This window comes from Meles meles, chromosome 7, assembly GCF_922984935.1.
Source record: "Meles meles chromosome 7, mMelMel3.1 paternal haplotype, whole genome shotgun sequence".
In the NCBI taxonomy this organism is placed as follows: domain Eukaryota; kingdom Metazoa; phylum Chordata; class Mammalia; order Carnivora; family Mustelidae; genus Meles; species Meles meles.
Window position 1 is genome coordinate 109,754,625 of NC_060072.1, and position 22,328 is coordinate 109,776,952.

General features: G+C 35.9%; 1 protein-coding gene across 13 annotated transcripts in view; it reads left to right on the forward strand.

Annotated features, from left to right (window-relative positions):
- WNK1 (WNK lysine deficient protein kinase 1) overlaps nucleotides 1-22,328 on the forward strand; it is a 152,310-nt gene that overhangs the window by 89,296 nt on the left and 40,686 nt on the right. For 12 of the 13 annotated variants that reach the window (XM_046011979.1, XM_046011965.1, XM_046011969.1 and 9 more), the window contains exons 5-8: nucleotides 16,820-16,908; nucleotides 19,145-19,364; nucleotides 20,147-20,480; nucleotides 21,345-21,532. In XM_046011979.1, coding sequence (XP_045867935.1) covers nucleotides 16,820-16,908; nucleotides 19,145-19,364; nucleotides 20,147-20,480; nucleotides 21,345-21,532 — 831 coding nt within the window. Of the gene's footprint in view, nucleotides 1-11,827; nucleotides 12,170-16,819; nucleotides 16,909-19,144; nucleotides 19,365-20,146; nucleotides 20,481-21,344; nucleotides 21,533-22,328 lie in introns of those variants that run through there. The other variant, XM_046011978.1, reaches the window with a different exon arrangement.

The window sequence follows — 22,328 nt, forward strand, 5'->3', positions numbered from 1 at the left end:
AGCCCTACGTCGGGCTCTCTGCTCCGCAGGGAGCCTGCTTCCTCCTCTCTCTCTCTGCCTGCCTCTCTGCCTAGTTGTGATTTCTCTCTGTCAAATAAATAAAATATAAAAAAAAAAAATCTAAAAGTAGAACTATCACTTTAATTCTGTGATGAAAACATAAGAGGTTTTAACATATAAGCATTTTTTCAGGGGCCATACTTATTACTGGTATTGGTCTTAGAAATAACATCTTAAACCCAATATTACTGCTTGAGGGATCATTCTGGATTTTAAGCACAAAGGTTTATGAGCCAGTAACAAAAATTATGAGCCAATATTTACTTGACAACAGTGATAAATTTTTTAAAAATTGGTATTTATTTATTTGTCAGAGAGGGAACAACAGAGGAAGCGACAGGTAGAGCGAGAAGCAGACTCCTCGCTGAGCAAGGAGCTCGATGGAGGACTCAATCCCAGGATCCTGGGATAATGACCTGAGCTGAAGGCAGATGCTTACCCAGCTGAGCTACCCAGGTGTCCCTGAATATTTTTTTTTATATCAAACAGACTAGGTAGATGAAATACACATTAGATAGCCATATATTTAGGCAGTCTTAACATACCAGCCTCCTTTGTTGGTCTTATAATATTTCTCTTTTGAAAAGGGGGTAAATTTTGTTATGTACCAGCAGAAAATGGCTCTGCTGTTTTGTAAGCTGTTGTTTGAGACGCAAAATAGGTATTGACTGGGCTGTCTCTATTATTTAGTGATAAGTCTCTCTGATTAATCTTGCAAATTAACTTATTTATTATTTCTCTAAATCAAGGTTGATATTGAAAATGTCTCAAGGGATCATGACTGAGCCACCCAGGCACCCCTAACAAATGTATCTTTTTTTTCAGATGCAGATCCAAGCTCAAAATCCCCTTCTTAAATGAGAGTTTTTCATGTTCATTTAATAGAACTGAAAAAGACCAATACCACATTTCCATATTCTTAGTATAGTATGTAGCCTGTTTTCAGTTTTTCACCATGTTTTAAGAAAAAATTCACATACTGGGGCGCCTGGGTGGCTCAGTGGGTTAAAGCCTTTGCCTTCAGCTCAGGTCATGATCCCAGGGTCCTGGGATCGAGCCCCGCATCGGGCTCTCTGCTCAGCATGGAGCCTGCTTCCTCCCCCCCCCTGCCTGCCTCTCTGCCTACTTGTCATCTGTCAAATAAATAAATAAAATCTTAAAAAAAAAAAAAAAGAAAAAATTCACATACCATAAAATTTATCACTTAAATAGTTTAAGATTACAATTCAGTTTTACAATTCAATTCACTTTCTATCACCCCCAAAAAGAAATTCTGTACCCATTGGCAGTCACTCTCCATTCCCCCTTCCACTGAGGCCCTGTCAACCACTAATCTACTTTATGTCTCTGGATTTGATTTGCTTTTTGTGGACATTTCTTACAAATGGAATCATGATATATGACCTTTTGTGTTACACATTTTCTGTTATGTCTTTTGTATTATGCTTTGAAAACATTAGCATAGTGTTTTCAGGGTTTACCCATGTTGTAGCATGTATTTCATTCTTTTCATCAGCATTTCATTCTTTCTTATGGCTGAATAATATTCCATTGTATAACTATACCACATTTGTTATGTTCAGCAAATTTTATTTCTTCTTCCTTTTCTCATTGTTAAACTATTTGAACCTATAGCTACCATCCCTTCTAGAGAGGGACTGGGAACAGAAAGGATGAAATATATAATGTCTTAAAAGGTACTGTCCCAGAGCCCGATTTATCAAGTCTTTGTTTATACATATTGTGTTGATAGCATTGCAGCATATGGAACATTGTAGGCACTTATGATTGTTAACTAAAGGAATCCCAAATATAGTCAGTCAGACATTGTGTAAGTTTGGAAGTTTGAATTTACCTTGCAAAAGAGGAATGAAACGTAAGGCCACCTTTGAAGTATTAACAAAATTATCCTAAAATGAAATTGAATCCTAACAAGTAAAAACTGATACACATATAAAAGCAATACATACTATAGGATGAGTAAAACTATTTGGTACAAATAGAGCTGAAACAATGACTTTAATAATTAGAAAAAAGCAAAATTCCAGGATATGAAGTGTATTCAAGAAAGCCATCTATACACATACTTTGCCATTGATTCTCAAATCTCATATTTGTAATTTTTTAAAAAGATTTATTTATTTATTTTAGAGAGCATGAACAGGAGGGGCAGAAGGAGAGAGACTTTCAGGCAGACTCGTGCTGAGTGTGGAGCTGAACATAGGGCTCATCCCAGGACCATCAGATCACAACCTGAGCTAAAACCAAGAGTTGGATGCTAACCAACTGTGCCATCCAGGCGCCCCTCATAGTTGTAATTTCTAAACAACTATTTTATAAGTAACTCTTTCCATTATGAAGCTTGGTCTGTATTTTGTTGAAGTATTTCACCATTATTTTTAACCCTATGATCACTTGCACTTTCTTTTCTGAGATTTCATAGGGAAAACCAGATCATAATTTCACTTATTAACACCTCAAATGTTTCCAGCCACCTGGGTGGCTCAGTCGATTGGGTGGCTGCCTTTGGCTCACATCACGATCCCAGGATCCTTGGATTCAGCCCTATATCAGGCTCCCTGTTCAGTGAGCAGCCTGCTTTTCCCTCTCCACTGTTTGTGCTCTTACACTCTCTCTCTTTCTTTCTCTCTCTCAAATAAATGATGAAATCTTTAAAAAAAAACAAAAACTCAAATGTTTCAGGCAATTCCTGATTCATGAGTCCTTTCTGATTGAGACCCATCATTTTCACTTTCAAGAGCTATAGGTTTCCTTCACTATCCATAAAGCAGAGCATTCCTGTGCAATCTTTTCTTAGTTGCAAAGCCATGAAGTGAAAGAATTTATAGTAAAATATTTTGAGTACTCTCAAACCCGGAAAATAACCATTCTCAGGCTTTTTTATATTACCTTAGAACATATCTTGCTAACAAACACATAAAATAAGTCAAGATAAAGCACAGGTGTTTATAGGCACAATTCAAAGCTATAGGATCTTGATGTTGAATATAACTCCCAGGGGACGGAGCTTGGCATTGCCATTCTTGCTACTCAGGGTATGTACTGTGTCTGTACTGGCTCACTGCAAAATAAGCCCTGAATTCTGTTTTCACTTTTTGCCCTTTTTCATAAAAGCAAAAGTTCTCTTTGGTTTTCTTTTGGTTAGTGAAAACAGGTACTAATATAGGTCTTTCATAAAAGCAAAGTGGCATAGGAGAAGCAACATGGGGGGGTAGGGGGATAGGAGAAGAATAAATGAAACAAGATGGGATTGGGAGGGAGACAAACCATAAATGACTCTCAATCTCACAAAACAAACTGGGGGTTGCTGGGGGGTGGTGGGATTGGGAGAGGGGGAGCGGGCTATGGACATTGGGGAGGGGAGGCGAACCATAAGAGACTATGGACTCTGAAAAACAACCTGAGGGTTTTGAAGGGTCAGGGGTGGGAGGTTGGGGCAACCTGAGGGTTTTGAAGGGTCAGGGGTGGGAGGTTGGGGGAACAGGTGGTGGGTAATGGGGAGGGCACGTTTTGCATGGAGCACTGGGTGTTGTGCAAAAAGAATGAATACTGTTACGCTGAAAAAATAAATAAAATGGAAAAAAAGAAAAAAGAAAAAAAAAAAGCAAGGATACCTATTCCTTTAGATTTCTTGAGTGAAGGGACTTACATACTAATTAAAAGAGGGAGGAGCTCAGCAATTGTTTTCTTAACCTAGAGGAGACTAAATAAAAAGGAAGAAAAATCATAATTGATGATAAAGAACTTGATAAAATTATACAACATTGCAAAGGCCTGTAGAGGCTTGAGATTCTATCCATTAAAATCTTTTGAGGAGATTAAGATAGCAGCTACCAGACTTGAATGATTTAGCTCAGTGGCTTTCAGACTCTTTTTACAGGACCCTTTTATACTCATAAAAATTATTGAAGACCCCAAAGAGCTTTCATTTATGTTTTATCTATTTTACCATATTAGAAATTAACACCAAATTTTATAATGTATTGATTAATAATATAAAAAGCCCAATATATGTTGACATCAATAACATTTTTGCAAAATACAATTTTTTCCAAAACGAATTTAAAGATTTAGTGAAAAGAACAGCATTTTTTACATTTTTGCAACTGTCTTTAATGTCTGGTCAGAAAGAAGACAGTTGGGTTCTTTTTTTTTTTTTTTTTTTTTTAATATTTTATTTATTTGACAGAGAGAAATCACAACTAGGCAGAGAGGCAGGCAGAGAGAGAGGAGGAAGCAGGCTCCCCGTGGAGCAGAGAGCCCGATGTGGGGCTCGATCCCAGGACCCTGGGATCATGACCTGAGCCGAAGGCAGAGGCTTTAACCCACTGAGCCACCCAGGCGCCCCGACAATTGGGTTCTTATATCTGTTTCTGTATGAAATCAATTACAATATTTTTTATTTGGTTAAAATGTATAAAGAAAATCTGGCCTAATGCAGATATGTCATTGGAAAAGAGACACCTTGTAGATCCTCTGATACAGTTTTGAATACTATACACTGAGAGTCTCTAATTAGATCTTTGCTATGCAAAGTATGGTTCTCAGACAAACAGATTTGGTATCCTAGGGCACTTGTTGAAAATGTGAAATTTCAACCCCATCCCAGACAAATCAGATCAAAACCTGGCATTTTACAATATCCAAAGATGATTCATGTGTACATTAAAGTTTGAGAAGTGTGAGTGGAAACAGTGATCACCTCGGATCCTTTCTCATTGTGTGTACCATAGACTAAATAATATAATACCAAAACGTTAACTGAAAATTACTATTCAGTCATTAATGAAACCTTTTTACTAGCATTATAAGTAACCAGACTGATTTAGAAATTTTATCCTATTTAATTGCATTTTTTTCTGACTTATTTAGGAATTGCTTTTTTTTTTAAGAAATTGCTTTTTTAAAAGCAAAATAATAAGTCAAGCTGTAGAAAAGATGGAATAAAAAGCTTGAGGAGTTCTTTAAATCAGTTGGAACTGTGTTAGACTCCTTCGTTTCTAGGGACTTCTGCATGACTCAGTTGGTTAAGCGTGTAACTCTTGATTTTGGCTCAAGTCATGATTTCAGGGTCATCGGATTGAGCCCTGGCATGGAGCCCACTTAAGATTCTCTCTTTCCCTCTTTCTGTCCCCACCCACCACTCTAGAACGCACCCATGCTCGCTCTTTATTTTCCTCTCAGCTCTGAAAATTTAGTTCTGTATTATCTATAGTCCCTTATTCTGTCCTATCAGTCATTATATTTCTTATCTGGGCAATGTCTTGATTTCACCAACCTCCATCCCCATCTTCTGGCTTCCAATGAAGAATAAAAATGGCTGTGTCCTTTTTTAGTTTTCTAAAGTTTTTCTCATGTTTTAGGTGCTAAGATAAACATGGGGGATGGAAGTAAATCCCTAGCTTATACAATGATTTTTGTAATTATAAACTGTTAGTGATGACTGTTGTGATGAAATACATCTTGAGTCTGTCTTGGATATAAATTTAACTAATTTTTTTTTTTTAAGTAAATGTTAGCATCAGTGCCTAACCATTACACATTTATAAAGGAAACGTGCTTGGTTATCTATTGAGAGATCATAGGGCTCCCTAATGCAAATTCCCCCCACCTTGTCATTCCTTTACCACCACCACCACCAAACAGTGCCCTTATCGCTCCATATTTCTGGTTTCCATCCCAGATCTACTATGTGTACCCTATTAGTAATCAGTAAACATTGAAGTAGTAATTACACTAAAGCAGATGGATTTTATAGATGTAAAGAAGTAGGGTATTTGATCTCCTTTAGAGGGTCAAAGACGGTATTCCTGAAAAAGTAAGGTGAGAACTTTATTGGCCCCCTTGTCACAGACGTGGTGAGACAAATTTTACATGAAGTAATTATCAGTAGCTTCAGCACCCTGGCACTTTTTATCAGAAATATTTTAGGATTCTTGGAAGAAGGTCTTGCCAGTATCATTCTTCTATATTCCCATCATATTCTACCTCTGTTTTATTAATATAATTATTATTATTTGATATTAACTGTTGTCCCCTTGTTAGATCTGAGCCCTTCAAGGACAGGTTTCTTTTTTCCTCTGTAGATCAGCCCACTACTACATGTCGGACCCTGCAGTGGTGCACTGTCATACAAATATGTGTGATAGCAATGTAAATATCAATAAATATACATCCTTTTGTGCCAGACCTTGCATAAAACACTTTGCAACTCTTCCAACAACCTGGAGTGGGAAGCGAGTAATTGCTACTTTTATCAACATTTTGTAAATAAAGGTCTGAAGTCCAAGAAGGCTAGCCCAAGATTACATATCTAGAAGATAACAGAGCATTCTGTTATTTCTGTTATCTGATCCCAGATCCTGTGCACATATCAAAATACTATACTGAATCTATATGCTGTGCTCATATCAAAATACTATATTGAATCCATGTCAATTACAGTGTCAATCTGTGACTTAAAGTTATTTAAACCTTTCTATGTAAATGCTGATTTGGAGGGGGTAAATGTACACTGTGGTTTAACAATTATGTTCTATAGTGCACTGATAATAAATTGTTACATGTCATTGTCTGTACATGCAATTTATTCAGGTCTGTACCTGAAATGTTACTTGCTCAGAGAGGCTTCTCCTGTCCACCCTCTTTAAAATATTTTTCATTGCATACACACTTTATTTCTGTTCCTTTTATTATTTTCTTTATGGCTTTTTAAAAAAAAAGAATTTATTTATTTGACAGACAGAGATCACAAGTAGGCAGAGAGGCAGGCAGAGAGAGAGAGAGGAGGAAGCAGTCTCCCTGCCAAGCAGACAGCCGGATGCGGGACTCCATCCCAGGACCCTGAGATCATGACCAGAGCTGAAGGCAGAGGCTTAACCCACTGAGCCACCCAGGAGCCCCTTCTTTATGACTTTTATCACAGCCTTGCAGTATTCATCTAAAACCCCAATTAGAATACAAGTTCTGTGGGTTGGGGATTTTATTTGTTTTGTTCTCTGCTCTATTCCTAATGTTTAGACACTGACAAGTCATAGGCGCTCAGATTTTGTGAAATGAATACAGAATTGTAGAGAATGAAAGCCAATTTTATGTTGCCTGTGGAGGTCTCTGGAGTTGTGTCTCCTTAAGTTTAAATCCCAGCCATGTCATTTCCTAGCTGTGATACCTTGAGCAAGTTATTTAACTTCTCTGAACCTAAGGGGTTTATGAGGATTAAATAGAAATGTCTGTAGAACATAGCCACGTGCCTGACGTATAGTTAATCAATCCGTACTTAGTAGGTAGTGCTGTTGTTAGCATTAACATCATTATGACATGCTTAGTAGTGTAATAAGTTGTCTCTTGTTCCATTCTTTATCCAGTGACATTCAGTAATTTGCAGTTATTAAAATGTGTTTAATGAACTTAAGTCAAGTTTTAGAGCAGAATGAATGAGCTAATGTTTATTTTTAATCTTGCTTCTTGCCAGTAACCTTGGAAAGTGCTTTACATATACTATCTTATTTTTATCCTGGTAAGTAGATAATATCTTCATTTCACAGATAATAGAATTAGAAGTTAAGCGTTTTGTCCCAAGGACATGAAGGAGAAATAGTAGTAGTAATAATAGCAGTAGTGGTGCTGATGGTAGTATCAGAAATCAAGCATCTCTAACATGACATTAATGCAAACTTTAAAATTTTTTCTTGGCCTGTTTTTCCTTTTTAAACTTTTTTTTAGACCTCAATAGGAAAAAAATATGAGCATAGAAAAATTAGGGTACACGGGCAGCATAAGGCTGTTATTACAGGTTTGAGCCCAATAGAGAGGGCTCATGTTCCCTGTTTAAAGGAGAAAAACCAGTTATCTTGAAAGTCTGCCATTGGTAATGAGAAAATCCGAGTAAGAGTAGTAATGTCCTTAGCACAATTTTTGTCTGCTATTAAAAGAACAGAAACTACAGTAAGCAATGGCATCAGTTTTTTATATGAAGGATAGTGCACTTGAGGTTGGAGCCACACACAAGCTTTCATGTATCCAGAGAGTAATGAGCCTTGGGGAATCATGAGGTAAGCTAATTTCCTTTGATTGAACTAGCTAGATTTGGTATAGAGTTTGAAGAGGTTTGTTTTCCAATGGGATCATAAGGTATGTTCAAATTCCTGTAAACTAATGGTTCATACCAATAAGAATCTGGCTGAATCCAGCCTCATAACAACCAAGTTAGAAATAATGGGGATTTTTAATTACTTTGTTTGTGTAATTTGACTTTGTCACTGATTCTATTAGCCATTGGATTGCAAGGTTTGAACATTCTGTCTGGGAAAAACAGAATTAAAGCAGTTAGGGTGAAATTCCTTTTAGTTTTTTATATAACAGAGTACAGTTCACTCCATTTTTTTTTTATAGAAACAAGTGAGGCTGATTCCTGATTAGACAGTGTTTGAAAAATTGAGGGGAACTTTGTAGTTTTTTCTTTAGCAGCTGGAATTTTTTATGCGATCCCAGAGTTCTAAATCCACTGGAATTAGCTGAAAATGGTTCCTTTATAAATTTTATTCCTGTTATCATCCAATAAATTTGAATTCTACATGTAAAAAAACTTTGTGCATCATGGGCTCTAAGGAGCATTTTGCATGATTTTCAGAGGCATTCCATTATTCTGTGATTTGATTAATTGATTAATCCATCTGTTAATCTTAAACCAAACAGTTCTGGTCATCATTGTTAATGTTTTAGGTACTAAAGAACAGTTGTAAAATCCTTATTTCAGAATTTCTCAAAAAGCTGGAGTTTTTTGTACTCACTGAATGTTGATCTATGATTCATAAGGCATTAGACTAGAATAAAAACCAGTGGGATATAGAGAGATAGTTTCTGTATTTAAGTACATCATAGCAATAATGAGTTTCCTGGTATTTTATAAATAACTAACATGCCAAAAGATTCATATGTAGATGCTTTGTAGTTGCTGCCTTCTCATGATATATGATTTGTGGTATACCTTGAAAGAAGTGTAGAACTCAGTTGCCTAAAAAAGGGAGGAGTAGGAAGAGTATTCTTGTCGGTGAAAATGTGCACTGAGTACTTGGTGAACAAGTAACCAGTTGGACTAGACTTATTTTGGGGAGATAAGAGTAGAGAAGAAGGTGGAAATTGGATTGTGAGGGTTTTTCACACCAGATTAAGGAAACTAAAAAGGACTGTAACTCAAATGGACTGAAGTAACATTGAACTAGGCGTGGTCTCTAGTATTTGCTTTACCATTGATGAGGCCCTTCCCACAGAAACAGACTTTTTTATTCTAGTTTCTGAAGATAATACAGTATATCTGGCAGGTTTCTTTTTTTTTTTTTTTTTAAGATTTTATTTATTTATTTGACAGACAGAGATCACAAGTAGGCAGAGAGGCAGGCACAGAGAGAGGGGGAAGCAGGCTTCCTGCCAAGCAGAGAGCCCGATGCGGGACTCGATCCCAGGACCCTGAGATCATGACCTGAGCCGAAGGCAGCGGCTTAACCCACTGAGCCACCCAGGCGCCCCTCTGGCAGGTTTCTAATAATGACTAGAGTAGGCTAGATGTGATACTCCACAGATGCCAGTTGAATTAATTAGTTAATTCTAGCTTTAACATGGCATTAATCTCTCTGGGCCAAAAATTGTCTCATTTGAACAAGTAGGAACTCTCACTCATAGTCTTCCTAGGTCTGTGATCCCATGGCCATCTTTAGATATGGAGAACTTTTAACCAGTTTTGAGTAGTGTGCTGTGAGTTAAATGATGTCAGGTTACTGGAAATAGCTAAATGTTAGTTGATTAAATGAAGCCAGATGACTGAGCTGGCCACAAAATAAAATAAAAATAGGAGATGGAGAGAATGGAAGGAGTGAAGCCCATCTTCAATTGGTTAAGTTTAAAGAGGTGACTAGACTTCAGTGGTCACAATTGTTAATAGAAGCAATGACTTTGAGAGGTAACAAAGAAATGAGTAAAAATCTAATTTTGCCTGGCCAGAGATCTTTGACTATTGGAGGGACAGTTAGAAATGTTAGCAGAAGTGTTTACCAGTTGCTTTTTTATCTTTGTTTAAAGAGCTCTTAGAGAAAAATAGTACTTAAATATTTGGGGAGAAGAAGCATCTAAAAATGACTTTTCTATTTTGAATCATGAAAATAGGGATGGTACCATTGAAAGAAATGAGGAAATGTAGAGAAAAACACTGACTTTAAGAGGAATTAGAGCTGTGTTTAACTGTTGTCCATATGTGAATGGTATTTTTATTGTATATGTTGAAAATTCTTATTTTGAATATAGAAAAGACTGGTCTTTATAGATCTAGATATTTGTGCCTGTATTATACCTTCGTCCAAAAAAAGTGATCTCACCGTGGCTGAAACTGCTGTTGCCCAGCAGTTTTAAAAGCCGAGCAACAAATCACCTGTTTTCTAGCTCTTTCATTTTCATTTAGCTAGGTCCTAAGCAAGCTTACTTAAACATTTAAGTTAAAAGTAATGCTGGACCACATTTATTGTATTTCTGACCAATACCTGACATTCTAGACTACCTACTTAGTAATGATGAGTTGTGTTGAACCAGAGATCAATGGCAACTACTTTGAGGTGGCTTGTTAGAATTAGTAGTCATTAGAAAAAAAAAAAAAAAAGTTATTTCTAGCCTTTAGAGTAGAAGTCTTCCTACCAAATAGCTTCTAAGCCCTTATCTTATGTTACTGTTATTGAATAATTAAAGCCTTTAATACCCACTGTCTTGATGGGGATTCCAGCTTACCACATTACAAGGGATAGACTTTATTCTGTTACCCATACGGACAGTGCACTTAAAGGTGCTTTTTCTGTCATCTTTGTTAATGCCATGAAGAAAAACCTTTCCTTAATCACTAAAGTAGTAGTTATTTGGGTCCATGAGCTCTTCCTGTAAATGCAAATATCTTTAGTTATAAATGCATGGTGAGGTTTTCAATAGAAGGGAAGGGAGAAGAGTAAATGCTTACCAATTTTATTTACTAATTCACAGCTGTTTATTTTTTTTTAATGTACCATGAGAGAGTAGTAAGGCTTTAATATCACCTCTTTTTAAAGTAGGTAAACATTTAAATTAGGTAATTTAGGTAAACTATTACCCACAGTTTTCAGCTGAGTTTAAGGGATATGGCCCAGGTTACACACACAGACTTGGTGTATGAGAAGTAGACCAGAGAACCCAACTCTGGTATTGTGATTTCCTTGAACAGTGTTCTTTTGGCTACATATTCAGAGTTTACAGTTTGGTTGTTGAGCCATTTTCTTTTTTTTTTTTTTTTTCCATTTTATTTATTTTTTCAGCGTAACAGTATTCATTCTTTTTGCACAACATTCAGTGCTCCATGCAAAACGTGCCCTCCCCATTACCCACCACCTGTTCCCCCAACCTCCCACCCCTGACCCTTCAAAACCCTCAGGTTGCCCCAACCTCCCACCCCTGACCCTTCAAAACCCTCAGGTTGTTTTTCAGAGTCCATAGTCTCTTATGGTTCGCCTCCCCTCCCCAATGGATTGGGAGAGGGGGAGGGGGCTATGAGCCATTTTCTTTTAAAAGCATAGTTTGAACATGATTAGGGGTGAGGGAGTGTTTCGATAAATAGATTTCTAGTGTGGGTTTTGATGTCAAGGAGGCAGAACCTGTGAACATAATGGGTGGAGCTTTGACCAAGTAAAAATCTCATTTTGCTTGTCCTGGAATCCATTGCTTTTGGAGGAGAGGCAGGATCAGGAGCAGAACAGTTTCCCTGCTGTTCAGCATGTAGGTTTGTTTAAAGGGCCAATCTAGAACTATTGGCTGAGCAGAGTTAAACTCATGTCTGAGAGTTGGAGAAGCATGGCTAGTGTTAAACTAGAAACTGTGCTTCAGTCTGATTTTGATGTCTGCCTTTCTTATGCTGTAGGCTAATTTACTGTTAATTTCCATCTTATCAGTTCCCCCCCTTTTCCTCTATAACAAGTCTATTTTCCCTTTTGTGATGGAGTTTACAAAGAAAGACTTTTGCTCAGTGTTTGTCATCGTAAATTCTCATTGCTGCTGCTGCCCTCAAAAGGATTGTGTAAATGAGGTGGGTAAGAATTTCAAATATGTACAAAAGGTATACTGTAGCCATTTGGTAATATATGTAGCAATAATAAACTGTTTACTTTAGAATGTTTTTTAAAATACTTAAATTTTTGTGGTTAACTTTCACTACATTTTGTATGAGGAGGAAGGAGGCTTTTCTCAATTCTAAATGGTTAGGAAAATTTTTACTTTTGTGAAAATACAAATAAATGTTACTCTGATACATTTGAAACCTGAACTTTTAAGAAGCAAGTGCAGGGGAGCCTGGGTGGCTCAGTCATAAACTTCTGCCTTCAACTCCGGTCCTGATCCTGGAGTCTGGGATTGAGCCCTCCATCAAGTTCGCTGCTCAGCGGGGAAGCCTGCTTCTCCCTCTCCCACTTCCTCTGCTTGTTTTCCCTTTCACTGTGTCTCTGCCTCTGCCTCTGCCTCTCCCCCACCCACCCTTGTTGAATAAATAAATAAATAAAATCTTTATTTTTTTTTTAAAAAAAGTGCTGACCGTTTTTAGAGCTAGAATATTGAACCAGAAAATATTATATTATGACTCACTTTTATTTTTCCAGCAGATTAGTTGGCAAACCATAAGTATAAGAATTAAAAGAAAAACTAAGTGTATAAGACACATGTATGTTTTCTTTATTTTTCTTAGTTCAAATCAACATTTTGTAAACAATTATATCAGCTCTTAATGTGACTTTGGATAGAGGCACAATTGTTTTCTTTTTTTTTTAATACTCTAAAATTGCACAGAAGTGTCCTTTGTTTTAAGAGAATACATAATTTTGTATAAACTCAGAAGTAAATTGATATACATTAGATGCTCAAGAAGTACTTTTGTTTAGTGCAGAGAAACATGCTACTCCCATGTCAAAAAAAAACATAACATAGCATAATATGCCTAAAGAGAGATCCTATGGATTACAAAAGTAAGCAAGAATATTTCTAGAGCCAGTGGGTTGCTGGCTGTAGAAGAATGGGGTAAGAGGGTATGTCTCTAATCAGATTTTTCTTAATGTGTAAAATATTAGCCTAACTTATCTACCTTAGTGCTCTTTTCTTCTGTTTTGTGTTTTTAAATCTCATTCAGAATAAGTGAGCAAAACTTTGCTTTTACTGGTCAGAACTAGACTAGAATAGTATTTAGTGAGGTCAAATCAGGAAGTAAAGGAAAGAGGGGACATTAGGAGGATTTTAAAGGCTCCAAGTTGATCATCTTTGTTGAAGTATATGAACTAAAAGGGGAAAAGATTAAGACAGAATTTTATATTACCAAATATTTTCTCATCATTACTTTGGTACTTAAAATCATGTTTTAAAATCATGTTTTAATATATTGTTATATATAAAATAATATATATATTATATATATATTAATATATAAAAATATATTTAATATATTGGGTTTTTTCATTTCTTAAGAATAAGAAGCCTGTAAGTATGATGAATGTATCAAAACCAGTACTTGCCTATTTTAAGCAGCTTTCTCTTATATGTCCCAGATAACTTTTCTGTAGGTCACTTTTAGGGTTAGTGAGGTTTCATGCTCATTTTTACATTTTGAGACTCATTTTCAGTTTACAGTCCTCATATATTCTTGCTTCTCGAATGATTCAGAAGCTAGATATTTTGATAATCCTGGCTTCTGGATGGTAGCTGACTGGTAGCTGAAATTTCTTCTACCTTTTTCATTATCTAAGTGGGTAACAGTAAGCTGCATTAATCTTTTAATACTATCTGCTGGTAAGGTGTATCTCAGTTTTATTGGCTCCCTTCATACCTGGAATCCATTTTTTAAGTTGGCAGTGGCATCAGAATGTTACATAGCATTGGTACTGAATTTTCTATATTTGAATCTTGGATAGGTTAGGAAAGCAACTTGACCTAGTAGATGTGATTCACAGTTGCTGGTTTTGCTGTTACGACATTATATAGCTCATTTGTTCAGCTAATAGAAATTCCTGTTGGTAGAGCAGTGAATGTAAATATGTTTGCATGGGTAGGATTAACAAAAGTATTACCTTGTTTTTTTTAATTAATTAATTTATTTTTTCAGCGTAACAGTATTGTTTTTGCACAACACCCAGTGCTCCATGCAAAACGTGCCCTCCCTATTACCCACCACCTGTTCCCCCAACCTCCCACCCCTGACCCTTCAAAACCCTCTGGTTGTTTTTCAGAGTCCATAGTCTCTTATGGTTCACCTCCCCTTCCAATTTTTTTTTTTTTTATAAACATACAATGTATTTTTATCCCCAGGGGTACAGGTCTGTGAATCGCCAGGTTTACACACTTCACAGCACTCATAACGATAACCAAGGATAAAAGTAGGTTCACTGTAGATCTTGGTGATTCTTTTTCAAGAGCATTCTTTGGTTCCTTTTAGCCCTAAGCTTTGTGATCCTTGGAGATTGCCTCTGAATTCAAAAGAGGCCTTAGATCAGCAAACTTAATTCAGAGAGCTTTCAGTCTAGATACTACATCTGATTCTAGCTGCCATAAATATAAGTTGTACAGATACTGTCCCCATTTGCTAGACAAGGAATCTGAAATCATTTTTCCAAGATGCCTGTAAATCAGAACAGAAAAGTCTTTTAATATAATCAATGCATGTGTGTTTTATTAATATATAGTCTTACTGCCGGAAAAGTAAACTGCACTCCCCTAAAATATGTATGTTTATAGAAAAAGCATTTCTCCTAATCATATTCTGTATTCTCTTTAGCCATTTTCCTGTAATACTTGAGTTGTCTTTACATGCAAAGGCCAAATAGGTATAAGTGTTCCAGTTTTACCAGAGAACATTCTTTTAGATAATTCTTGCCAATAGTGAATGTTCTGCAGACTTAATATGAAGTATTTTAGATTGCTCTTCATTATGTTTATAAATAGCATCTTTAAAGTTTGCTTTTACACAGGTTTACATGTTTGTTGTAGAACATTAAAAACAAACATAACACAAAATCTCCAGTGTTTTTACTACCAGAGGACTTTTATACTGGTCATCCATTTTTTTCTTAAAACAGTTCATATTTTCTAAAGCCTTAGTCTGAAATACCGTACCAGTTTGCTCAATTAAAGCAGCTTTTTAGCTTCAACAACATTATTTTCTTGTTTTTATTAGAATTATTGTATGACGACAAAGACCAATTGGGAAAACTTAGTTGGATTTGAAAAATAAGAAGATTGAGGAAAATTGTGACCTTTTAGTCAGTACTTAGAAACTAACCTTTTAGGGACACCTGGGTGGCTCAGTCAGTTAAGCATCTGCCTTCGGCTCAGATCATGATCCCAGGGTCCCACATTGGGCTCCCTGCTTAGTGGGGAGCCTGCTTCTCCCTTTGTCTCTCTTCTGACTTGTGTGCACACTCGCGCTCTCTCTGTCTGACAAATAAATAAATAAAATCTTTTTTAAAAAAGAAAGAAACTTATCTTGTAAATGCATGGATTTAACTTTAGGGCCAGCCCTACTGACAGTTTCTTGGTGTAGAGTGTTAGCCCTAGAGATAGAGGTAGAATCTTCCAAATCAGGGGTTTTGAATAATGCAATTAAAAAATCGGTGAGAATTATCTCATCACAACTCCAGTATTTAAAGAATTTTTAGTGCTAACCATTCGATGCTTTTCATTCCAGTCTATAAGAGGTTATATGCATTTCTATGATTTACCAAATTATTATCACTAATTCTGTTTTAATCTATTTTATCACTGAGACTATAGATGATTAAACTTTATATACTATATTCTAAATTTTGTAGTCCCTCTCTCTTATTTCCCATTCCTTGTGTTTTATGTGTTTAGAGACTTACAGTGCTACTTGGGCAGTATATTAGTGCAGCTGCATCAATCCATGTGGTTACTTAGGGTGGGTAGAGAAATGAGATATTTTTCTCCATGTCACCTTTCAAGAGTATTTTGTTACATCTTATGTATATTTTCCACACATTGATGAAATCTTTATTTTCAAAAAATTTGTGTTATGAAGATTCTAAAATACTACTAGAATACTATATAGTATTACATATTATAGTGGTATTGAGTTTTCTTCTGATATTAATTAGAAATCATCTTTTATTTGAGTCTATCACTTTTCATTTTATGTTTCATATGTACAAGACAATTTGTTCTTTTATCATGCCAAACCAATCCAAATCCTTAACTCCTATACTTGTTGAGTTTGTTGGAGTACTGTGGTAATAGAATACCTGCCAAACTAAGCATGTGAATTCATGCCCATTCATGGATTCACTATTCAAAGTAGTTAAATACTGTGTTGATTAATGTGTTAAGGAACAAGGCTGCACAAAAGATCTAACCTTTTAGAACATTTGGACCTTCTCTTTAGCAAGTAACTTCCTTTACCTGAAACACAGCAGAAGATAGTGAGGACAGCCTCAGTTTTTCCGTACTTATATGTGGAGCCCATGGAAGTAAGTGACCACACTATCTGACTGTTCTTGTTTTCTTGTGGGAGCTAAATTGCCACTACCCAACTCTGTCCCTGCAGTGGACCAGTTCCTGCAGGCAAACCAGAAAAAAACCAGGATAGCGAAAAGACAATCTAATAGAACCTTAAGAGGCAATTCAGAATCAAAGTTCAAAGAACTTGCCTTTATTGATCTGTTTCTGTTGCTATTTTCATGTTTCTCAGGGGGTGAAGCCAGCCAGTTTTGATAAAGTAGCAATTCCTGAAGTGAAGGAAATTATTGAAGGATGCATACGGCAAAACAAAGATGAAAGGTAAGTTGCCACTTTGGACTTAGGTATTGCTTAAAAACCTAAAATGTAATGATATCCTCTGAATACAATATTCAATCTAAAGTGTATTTAATACTTTATTTGTGATTAATTTCTCCATTTATGTCATGTAAATATCTTTAAAAGTAGAGTTCTGGGAGTGCCTGGCTAGTTCAGTCAGTAGGACATGCTACTCTTGATCTCAGGGTGGTGAATTCAAGCCCCATGCTGGGTGTAGAATTTACTTAAAAAATAAAATAGGGGCGCCTGGGTGGCTCAGTTGTTAAGCGTCTGCCTTCTGCTCAGGTCTCCATCCCAGGGTCCTGGGATCCAGCCCCACATAGGGCTCCCTGCTCAGCAGGAAGCCTGCTTCTACCTCTCCCACTCACTGCCTCTGCTTGTGTTCCCTCTCTCACTGTGTCTCTCTCTGTTAAATAAATAAATAAAATCTTTAAAAATAAAATAGGGGCGCCTGGGTGGCTCAGTGGTTTAAGCCTCTGCCTTCAGCTTGGGTCATGATCTCAGGGTCCTGGGATCAAGCTCCACATTGGGCTCTCTGCTCAGCAGGGAGCCTGCTTCCCGCCCCCGCCCCCTGCCCCGCCTGCCTCTGCCTCTCTGCCTACTTGTGATCTCTGTCTCAAATAAATAAATAAAATCTTTTTAAAAAAAGTAATAAAATTTTTTTTAAATCTTAAAAAAAAAAAAGAAGAAGCGTTCTGTCCATTTAAGATAGTATTGAGATTTGATAGAGTGAAATGTAAAAATGTGATATGGTAGAGTTTAAGTGAACCAGAACCACCTTGAACATAGCTGTTATATTCAGTGAGACCTACTTATAAAACATAAACTATTTATAAAGCATTAGCATGATTTATAAAACTCAGTAGGGTTCAATCTCTCTCTAACCAGATCTATTGCTTAGTTCTTTACCCCTTGAATTCTAAAAGGTGAAATAAAATCTTGGCTTTTTAAAATCAGCTCAACTACACATCTTGATTTGCTGTCATTATGCCAGAATTGAAGAGCAAAACATCAACATTCCTTTCAGTAAAAAGAGACACCTTTGCCCAAAGCTTAGGAGGAGATTTGGCTTAGTCATTTGTACTAACAGAACTTTTCTCAGAGGAGTGGCAAGTATCTGATCTGTCATATAGCTGATTCATCACCCACTAGGCCTGGCAAAGATCCAGTGTCTGTTTTTAAAAAATAATCTACCCTTACCATCCCCACTCACCTTCCAAAAAAGAAAAAGTAGACTAGCAAGTATAAATATAAATCTGTAAATTGAGCATAATCTACCCCCTGAACAATGTGAGTGATAAGGTGTATCAACCAAATTAAAGAATTCAGTATCTTCACTTCTTCAGTCTCATACTCGTTTCATAACTTTGTTATTTGGAAGAGCTTAACATCATGATCTTTAAGGCTAGTTAGTAGAAATTTAGTTTGGGTTTCTAATTTTATACACAATGTTTGGAAAGGAGAGTCCTTCATCTCTTAAGAACTTTTTTTTACTATAAACAAAGGAATATTTGTTTCCAGTCTTAGAACATACTACTCTGTTTCTTTTCTGGATGGTACAGTTTACTAGATTACTGGTATTTTGAAACCATTTATCTAAAGATTATTCTACAGTCAGACTTCTTGCCTATTACACAAATTGTTGAACAAGGAATTAAAAGAGAATTTATTGTGATAAATAAAGTTGTAAGTAGAAGGTAAAGAACTATAAATCAGAAAACTTACTTTCAAATTTTGATTCAACCATTTGAGGCTTATAACTATAAGCAAGATTTTCACCTCTCTAAGCCTCTGTTTCCTAATAATCAGAAAATAATATCTCATTGGATGTTGGTCGAGGATCATATAGGATCATAAAAAAGAGAAGTATTTGTTAACTATAAATTCTACATAAATTATGTGGTATTTTGAAGCTATGACATTCTGTATATTACTTGCCATTGTTAGTACATTGTTAACTAATATGAGATTAGATCACTTAGATTAAGAAGTATTCCTCTCAGCTCTTATTTATAAGTGATGTTGTATAACTTGAGAGTAAAACTATAATCACTATTCACATGGAGCAATATAGAAATGAGTTATAAAATTTCCTTCGTTTTTTATTTTTTACAGCCTTTCTTTATTATTCCAAGAATAATTATCCACACTTAAAAATTATGTTTTCAATCTAATGTCATTTTGTTTTGTCTTTGTTTCATTTCTCTCTCTTTGGAAGATACTCTATCAAAGACCTTTTGAACCATGCCTTCTTCCAGGAGGAAACAGGGGTACGGGTAGAATTAGCAGAAGAAGACGATGGAGAAAAGATAGCCATTAAATTATGGCTACGTATTGAAGATATTAAGAAATTAAAGGGAAAATACAAAGACAATGAAGCTATTGAGTTTTCCTTTGACTTGGAAAGAGATGTGCCAGAAGATGTTGCTCAAGAAATGGTAAATTAACATGGATGGAACTAGAGGGCATTATGCTAAGCAAAATAAGTCATTCAGAGAAGGCCAGATATCACAAAGATTTCACTCTTATGTGGAATTTAAGAAACAAAACTGATGAACAAATGGGAAGGGAAGGAAAAATAAGATAGAAACAGGGGGAGAGAAACTGTAAGAGACTCTTAACTATAGAAAACAAACAGGCTTGCCTAAAATAGTTAGTATGCAGAGATACTCATAGAATATCTCTACTAGAATTTATAATAACTATTCAATAGAAGTTGCCTCTGAGAAGGGGTCAGGTATGAAACAGATATTTATTGTAATTGTTAATTTTTTATACTTTGAGATATTTGTGTGTGTGTGTTTAACTTTCATGTATTGATCACAGTTGTTTTATCTGGTTAAGTTGTTGCTTAGGGACAAGAAGTAAAAACAACCCAGGTTAATATTAATAGTTACATGTGAGCAGGAAATAGAGTGACTAGAATAAAAGGAGCCTTATTGGCTTAATTTATTGTTTATTATTTTAAGAAGTGAGAATATACCTACCTTGAGTTTCTACAAAGATAATGACACCCACCCTGTGAGTATCTACAAAAATGGATGAGAAATGCATAATGCAGACAAGTAATTTCACAGTTTGGTTAAGACCAGTTGTTGTGGAGGTCTTTCTCTTGCCCCTTATTCCTACTTCTTTCCCCAGAAGTGCCTTTTTTGTTTTATATTTAGTTTGTTTTCTTTTGATATCATACTGCTTCCTAATGCACTCTTTTATCCTTTAGGTAGAGTCTGGGTATGTCTGTGAAGGCGATCACAAGACCATGGCAAAAGCCATCAAAGATAGAGTGTCATTAATTAAGAGAAAACGAGAACAGCGGCAGTTGGTGCGGGAGGAGCAAGAGAAAAGAAAGCAGGAAGAGAACAGTCTCAAACAGCAGGTAGAACAACAATCAAGTACTTCCCAGGCAGGAGTCAAGCAGATCCCGTCTGCCAGCACTGGCATGCCTCCTGCTTCCACCACTTCAGCTTCAGTTTCTACACAAGTAGAACCTGAAGAACCTGAGGCAGATCAGCATCAACAACTACAGTACCAACAAACTAGTGTATCTGTGTTATGTAAGTATTTTGGGAAGTGCACACAAGTATACTCAGGATACTCCTAATTGACTTTTCATCTTGTTCATTTTGCACTGGCCTCTTGGTTTGAATCATGAATCCACCATATAAAAAGAAATTTGAAATGATCACTGTCTACTTTTTGTTTCTGTTCTAACATCCATCACTAATAGACTAGAAGGACAGGACAGTAAGGAAATGTGTTTAGGATATAAAATAATTTTACAGGTTCCAAAATCTTGAAGTTCCAATTTGCAGATTTTTACTTTTCACAATTCCTTAAAATAAAATGTAATTCTGAAACTAGTATTACAGTGTATGTTAACTAACTGGGATTTAAATACAAAATTTTTTAAAAAACTTAAAATCTACAAAAATAAAATGAAATGTAACTAATAATGAAATATGAACAAGTTTATCTTAGTTATTTGTGATTGAACCCATTAGTCTGGTTCAGCTTTTCTTAGCAATGCTGAATAACGTATAGACTAGAAACTGACAAGGTGGTTAGTTTTCTATTGAACTAACTGCTTAATACAAAGAACACACTGGTCTCCAAAGTTAAGACTTATGGCTTAGAGCATTCCATTTAATTTCCCTCATTCTTCAGGTAATAAGATTCTGTAATAGCCATGAAGTTTTGTTTTTTTTTTAAAGACATTAAACCTTTTTTCCATATGGATCTTTCATGTTTTTAAACATAGAAATCTACTTAGTTAAAAACTAGTATTCATTTTTTATTTAGGTTAGGTCTTTGCAAAGAAAAAACTAAGTAACTCTAAAGTCATGGATTTGTAATGGGAAAATATAAATCTCCATTTTGTGATTTGTCTTTCTGTTTTTGACTATGTATTTCTCCTTTAGCTGACGGGACGGTTGACAGTGGTCAAGGATCTTCTGTCTTCACAGAATCTCGAGTGAGCAGCCAACAGACAGTTTCATATGGCTCCCAGCATGAACAGGCACATTCTACTGGCACACTCCCAGGGCATACAGCTTCTGTTGTCCAAGCACAGTCTCAGCCCCATGGGGTCTATCCACCTTCAAGTGTGGTAAGTAATTGCATAAAAGAGTGTAAGCCTATAACCAGAGCCAGTAGGTAATGTGTTAAATTCACATTCTTTCTACTGTCCAAGTAATAGCAAGAGTCTGAAGTAGAAAGTATAAATGGTATATTTCTGAAGGAAATAAGTTTACTATAGAGTACAGTTAGAATAGTTCTGGCAGGCTAAGACATAAACATTACTGTGTGAGAATTAGCTGAAATTCATATGTGAAGAAAGTATGTATAAGATTTAGAGTAATGTGCATTTGATTAAAGATAATGCTCTCTTTAGCACTTTAGAGTTGAAACTGTTCAAAGCAGCCTAAGTTGGACATCTAGATGATTGGGAGGGGGGGTGGGCACAAGGAGAGTTTTCAAAAGGTTACTTACTAAAAGAATTACTGAGCATTTTTTGTAAGATTTCTTACTGTATAAAACACAGGTAAGACATTCAAACCATTATAGAATGTTGCATGTGAGTAAAGTGAAGAAATCCTTTATTTGTATGACCATTTAATTTAGCGCTTGTGTTTAGTTAACCATCAGTTGCTATGCGTGTTCCTGCCTTAAAGTCTGTGTCGGACACAAATTCCTTCCCCAGTATACGTTCATTTGCTTTTTCTCTTTAGTTGGTATTGTTTTATTACAGATTTATTTTCAGAATCAACTTATGGAGATTACTTCTTGAAATACTGTATGCATTTATATATACATTAACCCCCCCACACATACACACACATAGACCCATGTTTTACATTAGTCACTTTTGCTTTTCATATAGAAAATGTTAAAATAGATCATCA